Source organism: Lampetra fluviatilis, chromosome 51 (assembly GCF_964198595.1).
Source record: "Lampetra fluviatilis chromosome 51, kcLamFluv1.1, whole genome shotgun sequence".
Classification (NCBI taxonomy): domain Eukaryota; kingdom Metazoa; phylum Chordata; class Hyperoartia; order Petromyzontiformes; family Petromyzontidae; genus Lampetra; species Lampetra fluviatilis.
This window is the reverse complement of record NC_136325.1, coordinates 8790270-8811365: the sequence shown is the minus strand read 5'-3', so window position 1 is coordinate 8811365 and position 21096 is coordinate 8790270. Positions and strand designations below refer to the sequence as shown.

At 48.5% G+C, this 21096-nt stretch overlaps 1 protein-coding gene across 1 annotated transcript; it reads right to left on the bottom strand.

Moving 5' to 3' along the window:
- Positions 1-12043: 12043 nt before the first annotated feature.
- On the bottom strand, positions 12044-18358 carry TMEM167B (transmembrane protein 167B). The gene is made up of 3 exons (XM_078878670.1): positions 18197-18358; positions 16839-16970; positions 12044-14741 (listed from the first exon to the last, which is right to left on the bottom strand). The coding sequence occupies exons 1-3, from the start codon at positions 18204-18206 to the stop codon at positions 14659-14661; spliced, it is 225 nt and encodes a 74-aa protein (XP_078734796.1). The 5' UTR covers positions 18207-18358; the 3' UTR covers positions 12044-14658.
- Between the last annotated feature and the right edge of the window lie 2738 nt (positions 18359-21096).

The window sequence follows — 21096 nt, the reverse complement described above, 5'->3', positions numbered from 1 at the left end:
TTTAATTTTTATTATTGTATTATTTCCCTTCTACGTAACTTTACCGAAAGAACCAAGAAACACATTCCTGCGGAGGGAGCTGGTAGGAACGTTGGGTTGCTCGGTCAATGGCCAGGGTCAACGGCGGCGTGGTGTATTCCACAAATATGGCCGACTGTGAGGGCGGGCAGAAGCCGGCGTGAGTAGGTTAAACGTTGAGTTTTATAAGGGCACCACGGGGTGACCAGCCCCTCCCAACCCAGCCCCACCCCTCCCACCCCCCACCCAGCCCCACCCTCCCCACCCAGCCCTTCCCCACCCAGCCCCTCCCCAGCCTCCCCTCCCCACCCTCCCCACCCAGCCCTTCCCTCCCCACCCAGCCCCTCCCCTCCCCACCAGCCCCTCCCCACCCTCCCCTCCCCACCCAGCCCCTCCCCGCCCTCCCCTCCCCACCCAGCCCTTTCCTCCCCACCCAGCCCCTCCCTGCACGACGGACGGACACAATAATCCCCTGTGGGCTGGTGGAACCAGTGGGTTCCTACCAGTAGACGTTGTTGTTGTTATGTTTGCTGGTTCACCGCTGCCAACGCAGCAGCAGTATGGCCAGGTATAGTTAGGAGTACTTCCTTGACGCAAGTGAATTCACAACACGAGCAAGTATGTATAACCGAAATTATTTATTACAAAAACGAAGCTTACTTTTAATAAACATCACTCTGCATGCGATCACAATTGCGCGCGCAATCAATGGATCGAGACACCAGCTCGTCAGGAAGGAGTTGCAATTCCCACGGAACAACTGCTCGAGATTGACGTGGAACTCGGTGATATACACAAGGAGCTTAGGGGCCGTCCATAAATGACGTCACGCGAATTTGGACGATTTTTGACCCCCCCCCCCTCGTCACACGGCGTCACAAAAAGTCAGACCCCCCCTCAAATATGACGTCACAAAGCTCTGCACCCCCCCCAACCATATTTCCATTTTGAAAATAAAACATGCTTCAAATCGCTTTAAACTATTGTCATTGTAGTGCGTATTTAATGTGGCGCTGCACTTTGATGTTGTAGGAGTATTGTTATAACAATTAGTGTTGATATAACAATTCTATATTTATTTCAAATTGCGCATTTTGATGTGACGTCACATTTCCCAATCCCCCCCTCCCTCGTCACACATCGTCACAAATGTCTGACCCCCCCCCCCCCCCAGGTGCGTGACGTCATTTATGGACGGCCCCTTATTTGTACCTCAGTCCCGACTGCGCAGACATCCACTGAGCTCACACTGCGTGCGTGTGGTGATAGGCTAGCTGTAAAAAAAAAACAACGAGCATTGTCTCGATTTGAAGCTTTCGTGACTGCAGGAATCCATACTATTTGGTTCTTTCGGTAAAGTCACGTAGGTACAAACATTTTATTATAATAAATCACGACGTTTCGATCGCAACACAAGCGGTCGTCCTCAGGCGTGAAAAAATAATCTAGCAGTGGAACTGCTGAATCAGCGAGGAGCGAGCTGTTACACCAAGAGGTTATACTGGCAGGAACCTCCTGGTTACACCAGCCCACAGGGGATTATTGTGTCCGTCCGTCCGTCGTAGGGCTGGGTGGAGAGGGAAGGGTGGGGAGGGGCTGGGTAGGGAGGGTGGAAAGGGGCTGGGTGGGGAGGGGAGGGTGGGGAGGGGCTGGATGGGGAGGGTGGGGCTGGGTGGGGGGTGGGTGGGAGGGGTGGGGCTGGGTGGGGAGGGGCTGGTCACCCCGTGGTGCCCTTATAAAACTCAACGTTTAACCTACTCACGCCGGCTTGTGCCCGCCCTCACAGTCGGGCATATTTGCGGAATACACCACGCCGCCGTTGACCCTGGCCATTGACCGAGCAACCCAATGTTCCTACCAGCTCCCTCCGCAGGACAATGTGTTTTATTTGGTGATGGGCAAGCAAGCGGGGTCTGAGCTGGAAAGGAATTTTGTTTCCGCCTGAGGATGACCGCTTGTGTTGCTTTTGAAACGTCGTGAATTATTATATTTTTTCTACCTACGTGACTTTACCGAAAGAGTAAGCATCGTCTCATTCGCACACTTCATCGTTGCACGGGCCCACGTGTGTCGAAGCGCCCACCCTAAAGACCTACTACACACGACACAGCATGGTTTGACGACAATCGACGCGTTTCAAATTACAACAAGCATGCACCCGACTGTTTGGTCACTGCGCTGCAAGTATCAGAAACTAAAAAGCTTTCGTGACTGCAGGAATCCATACTCCTTGGTTCGTTCGGTAAAGTCACGTAGGTGTAAAATAAAATAAATCACGACGTTTCGGGCGCAACACAAGCTTTCCCACCTGATGACGGACGCTTGTGTTGCGCCCGAAACGTCGTGATTGATTTTATTTTATACCCACGTGACTTTACCGAAAGAACAAAAGAGTAAGAATCTGATAATGTTATAATCTGAAAGATAACACACACAACAAATTAGCCAAACCTTAACCCCTAATACGGACCAACTTTAGCCAACCAGCCACCGGACTAGCCCTAGCCCTCACCAGCTAATCAAACATTAACTTTGCGAGTCATCTTATTGACATTAACCCTGCATCCGGCCCTCACCAACTACCTCTCCCACTCACTACAAACCGACCAGCCACTCGTACTAACTCTACCCATAACTTTAACCAATTCGCCATCGAACCCATTAGAAATATCCCGAGCCTCAACCAAACAATAAACCAGCCACGGGTGCTACTAATTCTACCCCTCATAATTACCAATGATCTCATCAGCCGCTGCCATTAGCCATCTCCCTGCCCCGAAACCCGAATTCGTTTTCACGTGTTGTTAGCATTTCTGATGACTGTGCTTACGCCACCCTAACGCGTTGACCATCAACATGAAGGGTTATTTCTACAGAGACGTTACACTCATGCACCCAAAACGTAGTTTTTTTGCTTTAAACAAATCCATAGCAATAACATTAACAGTATGGGGGAGAGGGGGGGTGGGTCCCTATGTATGAAGCGTATGGTGGTGGGGCTGTGTGTGAGCGTCCCCCTCGTTGTGCACCCAGCCTCCCCGTGGTGCGGTGACCCCAGGAGGGGAGGGACGACGCCGCGGGCTGCCCCCCTCACTCAGCGTGACTCTGGCTAAGCCGGCGTCTTGCCTCCCGCTCTGTTGAAGAAGCCCAGCTCCTGTAAAATCACCTGCAAGCGCGCCAGGTTCTGCGGAGTGTATTCATCTTCCATGTTCTCCTGCACGCGTTTCACCGGCATCATCCGCGCGTGGCGTTGGGCGACGCGAAGACGACCAGGGTGGACGGACGGCCGAGGTTGTCCCCTTGGGACCTGGTCGACTGATGGGCTCCTACGAGCTCGGACCTCCTGAGAGACGACTTGTGGGCGGTGGGGAGAGGGGTGTTGTAGGCTCGGCGGACGGAGCTGCGGAGGCGACGTGGAGTGGATGGATGAGGTGGTGGTGGTGGTGGAGGAGGCACGGTTGGCTGGAGGAGGTGCCAGGGAACACGGGGCGAACAGCGCCGCGCACATGAGCAGCGCGCCGGCTCCGCGCCCACTCACGCGTGAAGGCATCGCCACGTTTGAGAATCTAAAATGTATAGAAAAACAACAACAACAACAAATACATATTTCCAATTGAATGCATTTGCCACGAAAATTGTTTTGTACCATGCCGCTGCTTGCTTTGCCGTTGGTGAGTCATCGGTCCAGTAATTTATCCAAGGTCTCCCTTACAAAAAACATATTCTACAATTTCCGTCGGTATTTTATGAATACAAAAAATAATTTATTGGCGGGTTTTTTTGCTCCACTGCACAAAATAAACTTTGCGGGAAGTGACCTGTTGACACGCACAGCGATAGTGTTCATGCTCTGCATTCTTGTCGTGTGTGTCAAGTAATGTAAAATGCAATTATCATACTATATTAGAATAAGGAAAAGTGTTGCTGTCTGGTGGTAGGGAGGCATGGGCGGACGCATGTTTGTATGTAGAACTTCTTTCGCACCGTACGCAACCAACCGTGCTAATCGGATATGCGGTACTCGTTTACAATGAATGGAAAAAGCCGATACGAAAGCACGAAAAGCAATTACGTTGCGCGAACTTGCCATAAGAACGCGGCCATATAACCTGCACCAACACGCCGTACGTGCCGTAGCGCCTGTTTACACGGATAAAGAGACACAATTAGCGATCGTCTTACAAGTAACGGTCGTGTACCAGCGGCGGGCCGTGTGGGAGTCGCGCGACCCGAAGATGTTAGCGCAGGTGAAGCTGTTCCCGGAACCTTCAATTGCGCTCCACAAGCTTGGCGTTCGGGCGAAGTCTCAGCGTACTTCAGCAGCATGTGCAGGGCTCCAGAACTCCGGACGGCTCTTCGGCACCGCCGTACAGCTGTACGCAACGCTCAGCAGCGCTTATTCAGCACTTGCCATTTCAGCACCCTGGGGCAAAAAAACGCTGTTCGGCAACGCCAGAGATCCATTCAGCACCCTGGACAGCGTCCGTGCGTCGCTTGATCCGGACGCTACCGAACGCTTTTATATTGCCGCGTGTCGTCACAGCTTTGCGTCAAAACACATTAGCCTCACGCTGATGTATGAGCGAGCTTCTGCGGTAGACTGTCTCTGAACGCTTGACTGCCCCGCTGTGTGGGTCATGGGCTCCCGCGTAACGCGCATTACGCATTCGTCTCGATGGGTGCACGCGTGTGCAAATACCGCAGGTGCACACGACAAGTTCGTGTTAGCCATTCAACGTTGAACATCGCCACCTTGTCACCGTGGCTGTACGCAATTTGGTTAAGCGCGCGCTTAGCAATAGCTTAGGGTGATGTACGGCTTTCATCACCACCCACGTATAATGTAATACATCCGTTGACGGCGAAGCGTACACGCGCGTGTTACAGCCCTTTGTGTCAATCGACTGCTGAATGAGGGTCGCCCGACGGCGTGTGGGTCATGGAGGTTGACCATACTTCACCACGGCGGTCAATGCAGGTTTGTGAAGGTGGGGGTGCATATACGTAGGGACGTAGACGTACAGTATAACAGTGTATGTTTCTGCCCTCCACGTAGCCCCGCCGCAACCTATAACACCTGTTCAATGCATGGTGCTAGTCGCCCCTAAAAGCGCTACACAGGCTAAATAACCCGCTTAGCTTCCGAGAACTGACGAGATCGGGCACATTTCTCGCGAGTTGGTAATACATAATTATATAAACACTGGGATATAGATTTTTTATGTATCCCAATAGGGCTTCTCTGTGCAGGTTAACGCGAATGCAATGCATACGTTGAATATCAATGCAATATACTGTACAGCAATTCAATTCAATTTTCTGCCGTGACCGGCCGCGGAAGAAGATGTACACCTATATATGCTTGTGGAAGGGGGAGAATCTCGGTCTGTCTGTCCGTAACAACGGGGATTTCACGCAAGCAGATGATGTTTGAGAGCTACACGGGGCTCCTCTCACGGCACGGTACAATCGGACTACGACTGCGTGCTCTCTCGCCAGTTCAACTTGGCGTGCGCAAACAATGTCTGTGACACGCTGGCATGTGACGAGGATCCGTCGATAACCGACCCAGCCTTGAGCCCAAGATGCTTGGGGGATGTTGTTTTCGCTTCACTGCCCAGCGCTCACTCCAACGCCGCCCATCAACAGCCAGCGGTAACCGTGAGCCCATGATTGATTACCCGTGATGGTGCTTTATCGACCGGGGCTTGAACGTGGGATACTCGTTTGAAGCGATAAATAGCGCGGTCCGTTTCATCCAACGTACAGGCAGCAAAGCTGATTATTGCTAAGTGTGCTCCATTGCCATTCTTTGATGGTCATTTGAAGCTTAAGCCCTTGGCCAATCCACTGCTGAACGCAGGCCTCTCCACGCCGTGCAGGTCAAGAGGTTATTTTAACACGTGGGCTTTCGTGACCAACATTATCCATAAGAGGTTTTTTTGGGTTATATCGCGTAAATATGAATGTTTCGTTAAGCTCACCACCACCCGACACAGCCAATTAGTAAAACGTGTTTTTTCAATGCACCTCTGGATGAGCGCCTCGCCTTGCCTCATCCATCGCAAGTGTTATTTGATCATACTTCACCACGCCGGTGAGTGAAGGGGCTGGTGGAATCTGGACGCATAGACGCAGCGGCACAGTAGAGTACAACGGTGCATTTTGCTACAGTGCCGCCGGCTACCATCGTAGGTTCGCAGCAGCCCACGGCGCATGCCGTAGACATCGTGGCGGAGAAATGGCCAAATGTCCCCCATGACCGATACGACAAGGGGAAGTCGTCATCCAGCCGTCGATTAACATTGGCGAGAAGGCTGAGAGACCAGCATGCGTCATCGACTCGCTGCGGTCGAGAAAGGACGGTTTCATTTCGTGCTGCTGAAACCCGGATTCGAACCCATGTTTCCCGAGGAACTCCGAGCCTCAGTCGTGTGACACATTATTATTCTGATGCCTGCCGAGCCAAACGTTCGTCTCGAGACGAGCTCTGTTCAGTTATCGACGGCCACACGGAGAGATGTAAAAATCCCACGCGCATTGTAACTCGCGCGCGTGTGCACGGGGTTCCGATTCGTGTCGAGTTTGATGTCTTTGGGGGGCAGGCGGGGAATTAACGCGTTAATAACAGGGCCAGGGCAATCGGCGGAAGCGACACAGAGAGAGAGGGAGATTAATTAGTCTCCTATAAACATTGTTCAAAGCGAGAGCCGGGCCACGCCGCAAACGAATATTACCACCTTCTTGGTTCTTTCGGTAAAGTCACGTAGAAGGGAAATAATAAAATAATAACAATAAAACATACTAATATTTAATAAAATAATACAAATAAAACATCATATTTTATAATGTTTTATTTTTATTATTTTATTATTTCCCTTCTACGTGACTTTACCGAAAGAACCAAGAAGATGAATTCCTGCAGTCACGAAAGCTTTAAATCGAATATTACCACATTTATTGGAAGCTAATTTGGCGAGACTCTAGCGTGGGCCAGCGCAATTAAACCCAGTAAACATGCCCAACGTTGAGCAAACGTTCGCGTGTAATCGCGTCTCAGCAGTGCCCTTTCCAAATAAAGAACTGCTAATCCAGCAGCATCTGCGTCACAAGCCTGAAACTGCTGATGAGACCCATGAAATCGAAAGTGGTCCAGCGTTGTCTTGCTTAAACACAATTCTCCTTGACAATATTGGTTTCATCATGGGACCTCCTTTGCCAGTAATAAAATATGATAATAGGGTTTTCCCCTTTTTTCTGGCAATAAAACAGGTGTTAAGATGTTAAAACACCAAACTGAAACCTTTTTTACAAGGAATCATGTCTGCATTAACCACAATGCTTGTGGTCAGAATGCAAACAAAAAAACACTTGATATGCAAATTATTTTGTCAAGGCGCTCTTCGCCCCTCCATCCCAGCTTAAATAGTCGCTCCAAGCCTGGGGCTTGTCATTCAGACTCTGTCTTCTCGACAGACCTGTTCTCCACCTGAGGACGGCTGCTTGCGTTGTGGCCGAAACGTCGTGAGAATTATTTTATTATGTTTTATTTTTATTATTTTATTATTTCCATTCTACGTGACTTTACCGAAAGAACCAAGAAGATGAATCCCTGCAGTCGAAATATTGACAGAAGTTAAACGGCCACCCTCCCATCACTCGCACTCAACCTCTGCTCGTTGGAGGTCGCTCGCTCCTTATCCGCTGCTGTCTTCATAGTCTAGAATTTGTTGAGCCTCCGGCCCCAGTCATTCGAGCTGTCGACTTGCTGCCTCGGAGATCTGGAGCTCCCTTGATCCGTCTCCACTGCAGACACCAACAGGGTCGTTTTCCTCGATCGATACTGAGACACTACGGTCGATCATCGATTAACCGATACAATTCTGGCGACAGACATTAGGTTCGTAATGCACAGCGATTTGTCAATCCACTGCTGAATGAAATCCTCCCTAACGGGGGCTTGTTTGACCATACTTCACCACGCTGGTCAGTGCAGGTTGGTGAAGTGTGTGCGGTGGCAGGGGATGGGGGGGGGTGCCAAGCAACAGTTGAGACACAACTCGCCATTGACGTTAGTCGTGGTCGGGAATCGAACCCAGGTGGGCGGCTACAGGCCGCGGTGTGCGAACCACTGCACCACCAGTCCACCCCCCAGGTTATGAATACAGATGACTTACAAGGCACATACTCTCCCCAGTGATTCGTACAATCCAGTGGTATCTGGCGATGCTGCTGCTGACGTCGCCAGCGGTGCACAAGCATAGCTAACAACAATAACAACAACAACATATTCTTGGTGCTTTCTGCAATGTCACGTAGAAGGGAAATAATAAAATACAAATATACATTTATTAATTTTATTGTTTTATATTTGTATTTTATTATTTCCCTTCTACGTGACTTTACCGAAAGAACCAAGAATATGAATCCCTGCAGTCACGAAAGCTTTAAATAAAAAAATAACAACAACCTCAACACATCCATCAAAAAACGCGGCGGCGTTTCGGGCAATGGGCCAACTTCATAGCCACCTAACAATACAGCAGCGGTTCGTATACGAGAACGATATCGTATCGTGTGTGTACGAGCATATGAGAACATTTCCATATTCGGATCTTTTATATTTTCTATACAATGGCTTTGACAAATTGCAGCTGTTCATTTTGTTCTTGAAAGAAACCGTCGCCTTGTTATGAAGGGCATCTTGTCGGTCTTTGCCGACTTAGGTGATTCATCGCACACGTAATAACCCACCTCCCACTTTGTTGGCGACTTTGAAGGCAGACCCTGAACCCACGTCTGTGGCCGGTCACTAAGGGAGACAATGACGCTGGCGAAGCAATGCAGCTCTTCCGTTGCCATCCTCTTTGCTCCGTTTACGATGTGTGCGATGTCACTGTCTGATAACAGGGTCAAGGCGGACGGATGACGCCTCAGGGCTCAGAGATGCTGAAGCCCAGCGCCGCAGAGAGCCGCGGTTCGAATCCGCCTGGTGTGAAACTGGGTTCTCGGGTGGAGAGAATTGATTATCTCAGCCCGTCTTCTTGGTTCTTTCGGTAAAGTCACGTAGAAGGGAAGTAATAAAATAATACAAATAAAACATAATGAAATAATTCTCACGACGTTTCGGCCACAACCCAAGCAGCCGTCCTCAGGTGAAAACCAGGTCTGTCGAGGCGACAGCGTCTGGTTTTCACCTGAGGACGGCTGCTTGCGTTGTGGCCGAAACGTCTTGAGAATTATTTTATTATGTTTTATTTTTATTATTTTATTACTTCCCTTCTACGTGACTTTACCGAAAGAACCAAGAAGATGAATCCCTGCAGTCACGAAAGCTTTAAATCGAAATTTATCTCAGCCCGGTCAACAAATGATTTACGAAGGTGACTTGCGGGCACACGGAGGACAAACGGATTCACAAAGAGACCCAGGGAAATCCACAGAGACCCAGACTCACAATTTGGTTTCTTCGCTAAATTCGGTGATGCTTTCAGCGCTGGGGATCACAGCAAAATAATCGTCTCACAGCAGCGTATGGGAAAGTGCGCCCCCTGGTGTGTTGATTAGAAGGAAACTCGGAAGCATTTCTCTGATATCTCACGCCGTGGGTTTGCTAATCACAGGCGGATGCACATAAAATGGTCACGATTGCTATATTTCATCTTGCGACAAGATGCCTATAGCAAAACAATTGGAGAGAGACGAAATATTGAAAAGACAACTAAAATGGATGAATAATAAGTCATTCATTTATCCAGGAACGCCTCACCGAGCATCAAGCCTCGTTTTTCAGGATCCTGCATGTGGATGTTTGGCCAATTCTGTCCACGAGTGCTTGACACGTGGGTGAAAACCAGAAAACCCAGAGAAAATCCCCAAAGGTCCCCACCCTATGAATTCACAAATCATGCTTGGAGTCATACAGGTAGGAACAACAGGTTCCACACTGCCCACCAGGGATCATTTGTCTGTCTGTCGTGCACGAATGCGCTGTCCAACCAAGTGTCATATCTATTCTTAGTTTTTTTCGGTAAAGTCACGTAGGTAAAAAATTTAAATTAATAAAAAGAAAAATCAAATAAAAAGAAAAATCACGTTTCGGAGGCAACACAAGCTTCCGTCTTCAGGTGTAACCGTCACAGCACAACTGCTGCATCAAGTAAGTACTCAAGTAAGTAAGTACTCAAGTAAGTACTTGATGCAGCAGTCGTGCTGACGGTTCCACCTGAAGACGGAAGCTTGTGTTGCCTCCGAAACGTCGTGATTTTTATTTTATTTTTTATTTTATTTTACTTTTATTAAATTAAATTTTTTACTTATGTGACTTTACCGAAAAAACCTAAGAATATGAATCCTTGCAGTCACGAAAGCTTCAAATCTAGAAGTTCCTACCTGCCCACTCCGAAGGAACGTGTTATTGAGAGACAGAAAGAGGAGCACGTGGATTAGAAAACATATGCAAGGTAAAAACATAATTTTCGATTTAAAGCTTTCGTGACTGCATGGATTCATCTTCTTGGTTCTTTCGGTAAAGTCGCGTAGAATGGAAATAATAAAATAATACAAATATAACATCATTAAATTATTCTCACGACGTTTCGGCCACAACGCAAACAGCCGTCCTCAGGTGGAGAACAGGTCTGTTGAGAAGACAGTCAGACGTTTCGACCACAACGCAAACAGCCGTCCTCAGGTGGAGAACAGGTCTGTCGAGAAGACAGAGTCAGACCTGTTCTCCACCTGAGGACGGCTGCTTGCGTTGTGGCCGAAACGTCGTGAGAATTATTTAATGTTTAATTTTTATAATTTTTTTCTTTCCATTCTACGTGACTTTACCGAAAGAACCAAGAAATCAAGACATAATGTTGACTGTTTAAAAAGGTAAGGGGGCTTTGGTAGGACAGGTTGATGGGAGGGATGACGGCTGGTGGTCGAGACTAACAACGGATTGGCAGCCAAGAGAGAAAACACGGCCAGAGGGGCACGTACACAAGTGGAGATGGAGTGACGAAAAGTCAGTTCGTGTACAGGTGCTCGCCTTCATCCAGCAGTTGATTGACCATGCGTAATGATTTCTGTTACACACAGCACGCGCAGATGTCATGCTCCGACTGGCTGTACATTGACGCACCCCGACATGATGTCTGTTGCAGGATGCACAGCCAATAAAATAATCCCAGTGAATGCTTCACAGCTATTTCCATTACCTGCATGCCTGCAACCACAAGCTGCAGTCTTATCAGGCAGCACAGACGTCAGCAATGAACTCGGGATGTATTGCACTGCTCTTGAAAGGCTTGTTTAGCATTCACGGTGTACGCCTTGGCGCTAACTTAACTCCATCAAATGAAATAACACTGACGTCTGTCAGCACTTGGCCCGTTTTTAAGCGAATGTTTTTCCAGCAGACAAAACACCGCGGGCGGACCGATTGTAAATTTCTGCCCGGATCACATGGAGCTTAATCTTTATTGCATTTCATTTTATGGTGAGTAGAAGTAGCCCATTACCGTTTTGACCATTTTGTCACGGTATTTTTTTTTGTCAGTAAATTTCACGGGCGGGATGCAGAGAAACCACACGCACACCCCACTCGCTTACGGAATAAGGTAATAAAGAAATAAAGCAACCACAGCGCTTCCGTTTTGCGAGGTTTCTGAGTGGATTGATCCACGACCCGGTGCCGATTCATGATTATAATTAAATGAAATTGATTTTTTAAAAATTTGTAATAGCCCAATCTCACCGCCACGTTTCGGTACTTTGTTTTCAGCCACCGGTTCAACAACGAGGCTCATTGTCGCCGCGTGGGCCCTGATCGGGCCCAACGGTGGCCTCGGGGGCCCTCGGTCCACGCTGCTGCCGATGAAGCGGCTGCCCTACTCTGGCTCAGGAAAGACGAGCGTTCTAATTGTTGCATTGGTTGGTGCATCGCAGGAGCTGGCTATTAACGATGAGAGGTTACAACCGAGCTTTGTCATAAAACCGTGGACCGTTTAAACCGATGCGAACACAGGACACAGTATTCATCCCCACAGAATATTTATTACATTATAAATGCAAACTTACATCATATTGAAACGTTCACTGCACCGTGAACTATCCCCACCACCACCAGCAGCAGCAAAATAATGAGGGTAGTCAAAAAAATATTAGAAAATGGGGTTTTCATAAATTGTTTTTTTTCATCCTTAAAATACACATGCACTTCCTCTGTGAATTATGTACATTGAGAAGCCTTCGTGAAGCCACTGCTGGATGAGGGCATTGACAACCTGCGATGGTCATGGGCGTCATTCCAACGATACTTCACCAGGCTGGTCAGTGCGGGCCTGTGAAGGGAGGAAGCTTAGGCGCAGGAGCATGGCGCAGTACAATGGGAGTTTTCTGCAATGCTCTGTTGCCCGCCACGCAGCCCGGCAGCAGTCCGCAACACCCGTCTATGCCTGGTGGTCATCTTCAACGATGACATCTATACAAACTGTTGCTTACATGCCATACGAAAGAAGAATACACCTTGTGGTTACCCATCAAAGCACAGTCCGTGTTCACTCCTGCGAGGCTGCGATGAAACTGGGCGCATTGCGGGTGACGTGATCATAGACCTTTAACATTTGTACCGAAACAATGTGTAGGGAATTTTAAAAAACCGTTTGACCATCCTCCACATGTAGTAGTATATTTAATTTAATCAGATTAAATAAAACCATTGAGACATGTTAAACTACATTGTCTATTTTTGAAACGGCGTAATATGCATTGAAGTGCTTAAAAAAAAAAGCTATGAGAAATAATAACATTTTTAACGGAGCCCACAAAACAACTTTCATGGCCTAACCCTCCAGCTTAAACCCAAAACATGTGGCAAGTCTGTCTGAAGCATTGGTAGTCCACGAGCCGGCACCACGTTTCATTTGTCGGTACCACCTAAAGTGGGCATCATTTTAATACACCTATTGTCTTTATGTGGCCACCAACATTAAACTACGCGACATAGGAAGCAAAACAAATAATTTACAAGCTGTAAATAGGCCAATTTGGTTTTCATGGATATAATTTATTTTATCTTATACCTACGTGACTTTACCAAAATATACAGCTGTGGTGCTGTGACGGTTCCACCTGAAGACGGAAGCTTGTGTTGCCTCCGAAACGTCGTGATTTTTATTTTATTTTGATTTTACTTTTATTTATTTTTATTTTTTACCTACGTGACTTTACCGAAAACACCTAAGAATATGAATCCTTGCAGTCACGAAAGCTTCAAATCTAGAATTTACCAAAAGAACCAAAGAGTATGTGATAACCATCTGGAATGAGTGCGTTATCAAATAATAACTAAATACATCGGTAAGACTAAAAGTATATTTACATCTTAGATGGTACCAATTTCTGCTCTGGCCCATGGACTAACAAGAAATAATGTATTATACAGCACGTTCTCGCTATAACGTGGGCACAGATATTCTATGTCCCACATACAATGGAAGGTCGTGGGGGGGGGGTTGGGGCACCGCTATGAACGTGAAAAGTTGAATCGAGCAAAGTGATGCCGACTTGTCAACTGCATCTCCAAGCGGAGCAGAAACATCACGCGCTCGACAGCCCGAGTTTAGTAATGTCCAAAAACTCCCGGAGCATTGGATTGTGCGCTCCGGAATTAGCTTGTGGTTTCAGTGGCATTTCATTTACCTATCATTCACATTGCGTGTCATATTTCTGTGAAATAGAAAGCAATACAAATAATTTACAAGCTGGAAATAGACTAATTTGGTTTTCATGGATATAATCAGGTTAAGAACACAGACATACCAGGGTAATTCTCCCCAGAATTATCTCAGTGTTTCTATGAAACTGTGCACAAAGTTGTATAATCGTGTTATTTTTGTTATTTTACATGTTCAGTACCGTGCTTCCAAGGCAGTCATCTCACCATGAAACTGCGACACTGGCAACGTTAAATTGGATCATTAAAATCGGATTTTTTGTTTTTCCCAGTCAAGTTGTATCTTGCAAAGCTATCCGATGCCAAAACAATGTATTTGTGTCATGTGAAATCAGCTGAACAATCACCATCCACGCAAAAAAAGTTACACACATGGCTCTTTATCATTTTAAAGGTCACATGTCTTGATTTTTTTCAAATTAGCACAGATAAGTGTAATATGCAGATAAAAATCAGCACAAATGTACTTAGATTTCACCTATGTCGAGTTGTTTATATTCCTTTACAGGCAGAGATGAATGTGCAATTAAAGGGCTATAATATTAAGAGAGAATGTAATGTCAAAACTAAAAGTGATCAGGTAATTATAACAAATCATGCTCCAAAACAGGTGCCCCAAATTTAAAATAAAGTCTAAAGTTATATCTTTGTACAATTGTTGTTCTCTAAACACTCTGCCAGACCATCCCTAAGGCATATACATTTACTACAAAAAAAATCACTCGCACAGCGTCAGACTTTGAAGCCTCCAACGGCGTTTGAACGTGGACAAGTCCCCAGCAACAACACGTTGAGAGCCGGCCAAAAGCAGGTTGGCTGTGGATTGACATTCGTTGAACACCCACGCTGCCTCTTCGCAGTGTCCAATATCGGTCATCACGCAGCACTCCGGGGGAATGGGGGGTCGCGTGCCTTCACTTGATGAACATGACGTAAAATCCCATCATGATGCAGGAAACGGCGACAGGGATGTGCAATCGCGATCCAATCACTGCCGCTGTTGGGGTGAGGGGGGGTGAAAAGGACAGAGGACAGGGTATGGGGGGGGGTATAGGTGGATCGCATGAAAGCAAAATGAGTGGCGGTAGTAATGAAGGGAAGCAAGAGTGGGTGTAGAACATGGGGAGAGGGCAACGTTTGTGGATTAGGGGCAACAGCATGACAATGCCACCTATTTATAGTGCCTTGGTCGCTTTCGACATCTTTGAAATAAAACATTCTTGTCACTCACCCCCAAAGTTATCCCGACCTTGCTACGGAGGTTATGTCATGAGACTAAGTGTTCACTTTGATCACTCGCAGAGTGGATTTTAGAGCCCACAAAAGGCAAATATAGCAGAGATAGTTCTGAGATCAATTGAAGTGACCTGGTTCACACAGTAGAGGGCAGCACTTTTCCACATGCTGTGCTGTTTGTTGCATGACAGTCAAAGCAATATTTTTACTGGTAGGAACCTCCTGGTTACACCAGCCCACAGGGGATTGTGTCCGTCCGTCGTGCATCCAAAAATGGGAGGGTTGGGGCTGGGTGGAGAGGGTGGGGAGGGGCTGGGTGGGGAGGGGCTGGGTGGGTGGGGAGGGGAGGGGCTGGGTGGGGAGGTGCTGGGTGGGGAGGGGTGGGGCTGGGTGGGGAGGGGCTGGTCACCCCGTGGTGCCCTTATAAAACTCAACGTTTAACCTACTCACGCCGGCTTGTGCCCGCCCTCACAGTCGGCCATATTTGCGGAATACACCACGCCGCCGTTGACCCTGGCCATTGACCGAGCAACCCAACGTTCCTGCCAGCTCCCTCCGCAGGAATGTGTTAATTATCAAGAGTTGACATTTTTTGCCAAATTAAGCGCAGAACCAAATTTACTCGGATCGGTTTTGAGTGCAGTCATCGGTGACAGCTAAGAATCTGGAATTTATCACAGGCAGCTGCCTGGAATCTGAGGATCTCAGTGGTGCCAGCGTAGTGCTTCTAACCTTTGAGCCACTCGGCCACCTCTTTTAGGCTGTTCATCTTAACAAGTGGCAAGTGCAATTCACACAAGTGATTCGGTAGTGCTAATCACAATCCGAGTCCACTAATTGTGGAACACTAACATGTGACTCAACCACAGGTCATGGGTCACTCGCTTTATTGCCCTTAATATATTCAGGTTTCCCTCGCTTTATACAGATCCTATGTGTGCGTATGCACGGCTATCCTATTTCTTACCAAAATTCGCTACATGTGGTTTTAGTGCACTTATATGCGACTCTGCGGTCGGACGTGGGGCATTGTTTGTGTGTACTGTATACGCTCCTCAGCAGGCAGCCGCCTCGTGTGGTTTCGCTTTGTGTGTCCTTTTCCTGGAACGTATCTACCGCATAAAGCGAGGGAAACCTACATTGTACAAGTTTTCTTCACATTGCTACGCAACAATTTAACAATTCAAATACATTTTGAAGTGTGCAATTGGTGCATCAAACTGTGCAAAAAAAAACAATCAAGAGTAGTGCAAATTATACACAACTAATCTGACACGCGTAGTAATTTTAAGATATATTATTGGTTCTTTCGGTAAAGTCACGTAGAAGGGAAATAATAAAATAAAAAATATATAAAACAATTAAAATTCTCACTTTATATTGTTTTATATTTTTATTATATTATTATTTCCCTTCTACGTGACTTTACCGAAAGAACCAAGAATATGAATCCCTGCAGTCACGAAAGTTTTAAATAAAAATTTAACTTTAAGATGTTTCTTGTTCATATTTTTGTTTGTTGCGGTTGCACCCGATTCAAGAGCCGCATGGCTCACAGGGCTAGAGCTAATAAATGAAACTGAAACTGATGTTAGCTGTGGCAATGAATCAAACTCAACTTGTCGGGTTTATAGCGCAGTGCGCCAATCTCCTCCGCCACCGATTCCAACTCAACTTACCCAAGGTTGTCCTATTGTATGTGTAAGGAAGGGAGTATAAATGTGGGAACATAGTACAATAAACAAATAAATGTTACTACACTGTCCTCGACTAGCCACAAAGTAGCCCCCCAGGGAGTCCGTTACGTTGTATGCGAGATTCCGCGGGGACCTTACTACCAGTCATACTGCGCGAGTACCTTTATAGAAAACTCCCCACACCCCCTTCTTCTCGGACAGGAACCACTGCTTGAGACGCGGGACCTTCTTGAAGTAGGCGCACGTGCAGATGAGCAGGAGTCCAAACACAAGGAGGCCGTCGAGCGAATAGACTGTCATGAGCAGATCCGACAACAAATGTTACCGTCAACTACTGAATAACAACTGGTGGGTCGCCTAAGTATACATTGATTTACATGACTACCATTGACATTTAACGATAGCAATATTTCTGTCTGGGGAGATGGGAGCGATTAAATCAGCTCGTGTCCAGGTACCAAATGGATTGCTAACATTCCAGGACCGCGAGAGATGGTGACCACTTGGCAAGGCCTTCATCCAGCAGTCCATTCACCATGGCTTATGTTCAGATATCACTTGATATTGCTGTTAGCTGTGGCAAGGAATTTAACTCAGGTGGCTGGATACAGACCGCAGTGAATTAACCACTTTGCCAACGCTCCACCCCGAGAAACACAGCCACAGAGAGAGGTGGAGGAGATAGACGCGGGACACAGATACAGAAAAACAAATTCAAATGTTTATTGTGTAACCAGGTGAGGACTCGTACGACCAGTAATAGCCTCGTTTGCGAGAGTGACCTGGGGCATTCGTCTGCCAGTAGGAGACGATTGTTGTCAAGTCTAACCCCCGATCCGAGTATGTTTCAGCTTAATTGACGAATGTGTCAAACGTGAACCCTGACGGTGACACACAATGTCCTACTCTTGCTGCGAATGACGTCAAGGGGTTGTTATACCCACAGCGATAATCGGGGCGGCCGCTGCAATGGAACCGTGAACCTCTGCAGTGGCGAAAGGCTATTATCACCGTCAGAAGCAAAGAGATAAACGCAGACACTGCCCAAAAATAAAGAGCGCTACACAAACACGCACGCAAACAATTTGACACGCAACAAAAGACAGTCCGAAGACAAGAGATACAGAAATAGATCGATATAGATCGATATAGAAGACATGACACGGCCCACAGAGAGACACAGACACTACGCTACACGTTCCTCAATAACCACCTCCCCCTTCCTCTTATGTTCTGCCAGTCAAGCCCAAACTCTGTGTTCGTACACGACCCTTGGACGTGCCACCAGTCCTAACTATGATTGTCAATAGATAGCTTTTAAACTTTACCAACAATCACTTAGCAACGATAATCCTAACGAGGGCCTACACCCACCGCGCCGCCTACGCCATCACCGCCGCTCGCCGAAAGGGCTCCCCGGGCAAAGGCGCCTGTTCTCCGCGGCGAAATCTAGGCGACGCTGGGGTCGATATGGGAACCTCGCAAACGCAGGCGGTACGAAGCGAATTTAAGGACTTACCGTTAGTCATTGTTGCTTAATTAGCTCGGCACAGTTGCCGAGCAACTTCTGATAACGATGTAGTTGGTCTAATTGGCGTGGAGACGTGGACACGGGGACACGGACTGCAGCCGCGAAGCGAGGCCTAGCGAAGACGTGGCTGGAGATCCGGTATTGAATAACTTTATTGTGGAGGCGACGCATGAACAACTTTATTGACTACCTCAACATGAATAACTTTATTGACTACCTCAACGTGAACAACTTTATTGATTACCTCAACGTGAAACAGGACCCTGCGGGGTGGGCTGGTAGGAATAATACTAATACCGGTACAGGGATATCGACCGCACGCACACGCGCACACACACACGCACATACAACAACAACAACCGCCATTCGCCACTAAGTGGCGGTGACGTCACCACGACGCTTGTGCCAGGCCATGTGCACCCTGAGGCCACGTGAAGTGTCGAACGCCCGCTGGCAGGAGGTCACGGGGCAGACCCAGGTGCCACGGGTCGACTGACCGAGATAACCGAGATGACTGGCTGATCCACCACCTGTGCCCCCTACTGTGCCAACTTGCTGTGCTTTAGCCACCCGGCGCTCCGCTCGTTGTTGTGAGTGTCGCTCCTCCGCCCTCCGTTGTTGTTGGAGGGCGACTGCTTCCAACTGCCCAGTAGCGTCCTTCACGAGCCTCCTCCACTGAGGCCGATCTTGACACCGCTGGTACCAGTCATCGGCAAGTCCACTCAGCTCCACGTCCTCCTGTACCACATCACTCCATCTCTTCTCTAGCCCGTGCCGCGCCCGTTTAGCCCCCTCGATCCGGCCGAACAAAAGCTGTTTAGGCATGCGGTGGCTGGGCATGCGGGCTACATGACCCAGCCAACGCAGCCTTGCCTGCCGGAGGAGCTCACTGATGGGACTTTGCCCAGATCTTTCAAGGACTTGTGAGCTCCTCACACAATCCAGCCTGGTTAAACCCAGGATGGATCGTAGGCAGGCCAGCCTAAATGTTTCCAACCGGCGAAGATGCTCCACTAGGGGGGTCCACGTTTCGCAAGCGTAGAGAAGGGAGGGAATGACCGTGGCCGAGAAGACCTGAAGCTTCGTGCGGAGCGACAGACCAGGTAGCTTCCACACAGCGTTACGCAACCGATGAAAAGATATTGCCGCTCGACTGATTCGGAGTGAGACCTCTGCTGATAAACTGGAGCCAGTCATAAGCACACTGCCCAGGTATGGGAAACTCTCCACTCTCTCCACAACTGCCCCATCACCGATTGGGAGTTGTGGGGGTGGAGTGCCCGATGGTACAAAATACCCAGGCAGGTGCTTAGTTTTGGTGGGGCTGATGGTAAGGCCCCACCTCTTAGTGGCACGCTCCAGTCTCAGCAGCAGCGTATACGCGCACACACGCACATACACGTACACACGCGCACACACACACGCACACACACCGCACGCACACACACACACACACGTACACACACATGCACGCACGCACACGTAATGAAGTTGTGTTGCTACGCTTCCAGTTCGCCGTGAATAACGATCCGAAGCCCAATAGCGCCCATTCATCACGCCGCTCGAGTGGGCCGGACACGCACGCACGCACGCACACACAGAAACGCACACACACGCGCATACACACGCACACACACGCACGCACGCAAACACACACACACGCGCATACACACGCACACACGCACACATACACACACGCACGCGCACACACGCGCACACACACACACGCACCTCTCACCTGCAAGGCAGCGGTCGCCGCTTCTCCTCCCACATCTCTCGTCGCGGCAGCTGTAACGATGGTGCAAGTTTGTTTTTATCATCAATTCCTCCTCCACCCCTCCCCGCCACTGTTCACCCACCAGAATAAATGAGTTCGCCCATAGTCAGTCGATCAAAAAGTTTCGCCGTGAGGCGCCGGATGCGACGGCCATCTTGTTTAATTCACAGATCGCAGGGGGAGCGGGCGGCCATCTTGTCGGACAGGGTCATGCCAAGTGTTTGCAGTAGGGGGCGATGTTGATAGACGGACGGACGGACGGACACATTAATCTATTGGTGGTCTGGTCCACTTCGTTCCTACCAGTAAAACAATTACATTCTCACAAAGTTTCGAATGCAACACAAGCAATCATCATCAGGTGTGGTTTTCATAAACGGTTAGACCGGGAGCAAGAGCAGAGCCTCACCATTCTAGCGAATTGCTCGATGATGCTGGATGCAATTACCAGCGAAACGTCGTACTACTCAAAAATTGTAAATGTTGTGGTTTCACGCTTCAACACACTGGTGGGTTAAAGCAGTGAACTATTTGTCTTTTGTCAACGTCACACTTTTTTGCTGATTGGCCGTGTCGGGTGGTGGAGGGTTACGACACATTTATAAATAACGCGATCTAACCCAAAAACGTTTATTATGAACAAATGCTGCTGCTCGGTTACAAGACGTTATACACGTGGGAGGAAACGGCAGCAGCCGGAGTGAAACACTCATCATGCGTGCGAGGGCGTATCGCTCTCATCCATGCCCAAGGGAGAGGTGGATCCCAGTCCACCCCTTGCTGTAACTGCTTTCTGATGGTATGTGACGACTTCACGACACTCAAGGGGAAGGGATGTTACTGGTAGGAACCTCCTGGTTACACCAGCCCACAGGGGATTGTTGTGTCCGTCCGTCGTGCAGGAAGGGGCTGGGTGGGGAGGGAGGGGCTGGGTGGGGAGGAAGGGAGGGGAGGGTGGAGAGGGGCTGGGTGGGGAGGGGAGGGTGGGGGCTGGGTGGGGAGGGGAGGGTGGGGGCTGGGTGGGGAGGGGCTGGGTGGGGCTGGGTGGAGGGTGGGAGGGGTGCGGCTGGGTGGGGCTGGGTGGGGGGTGGGGCTGGGTGGGGAGGGGCTG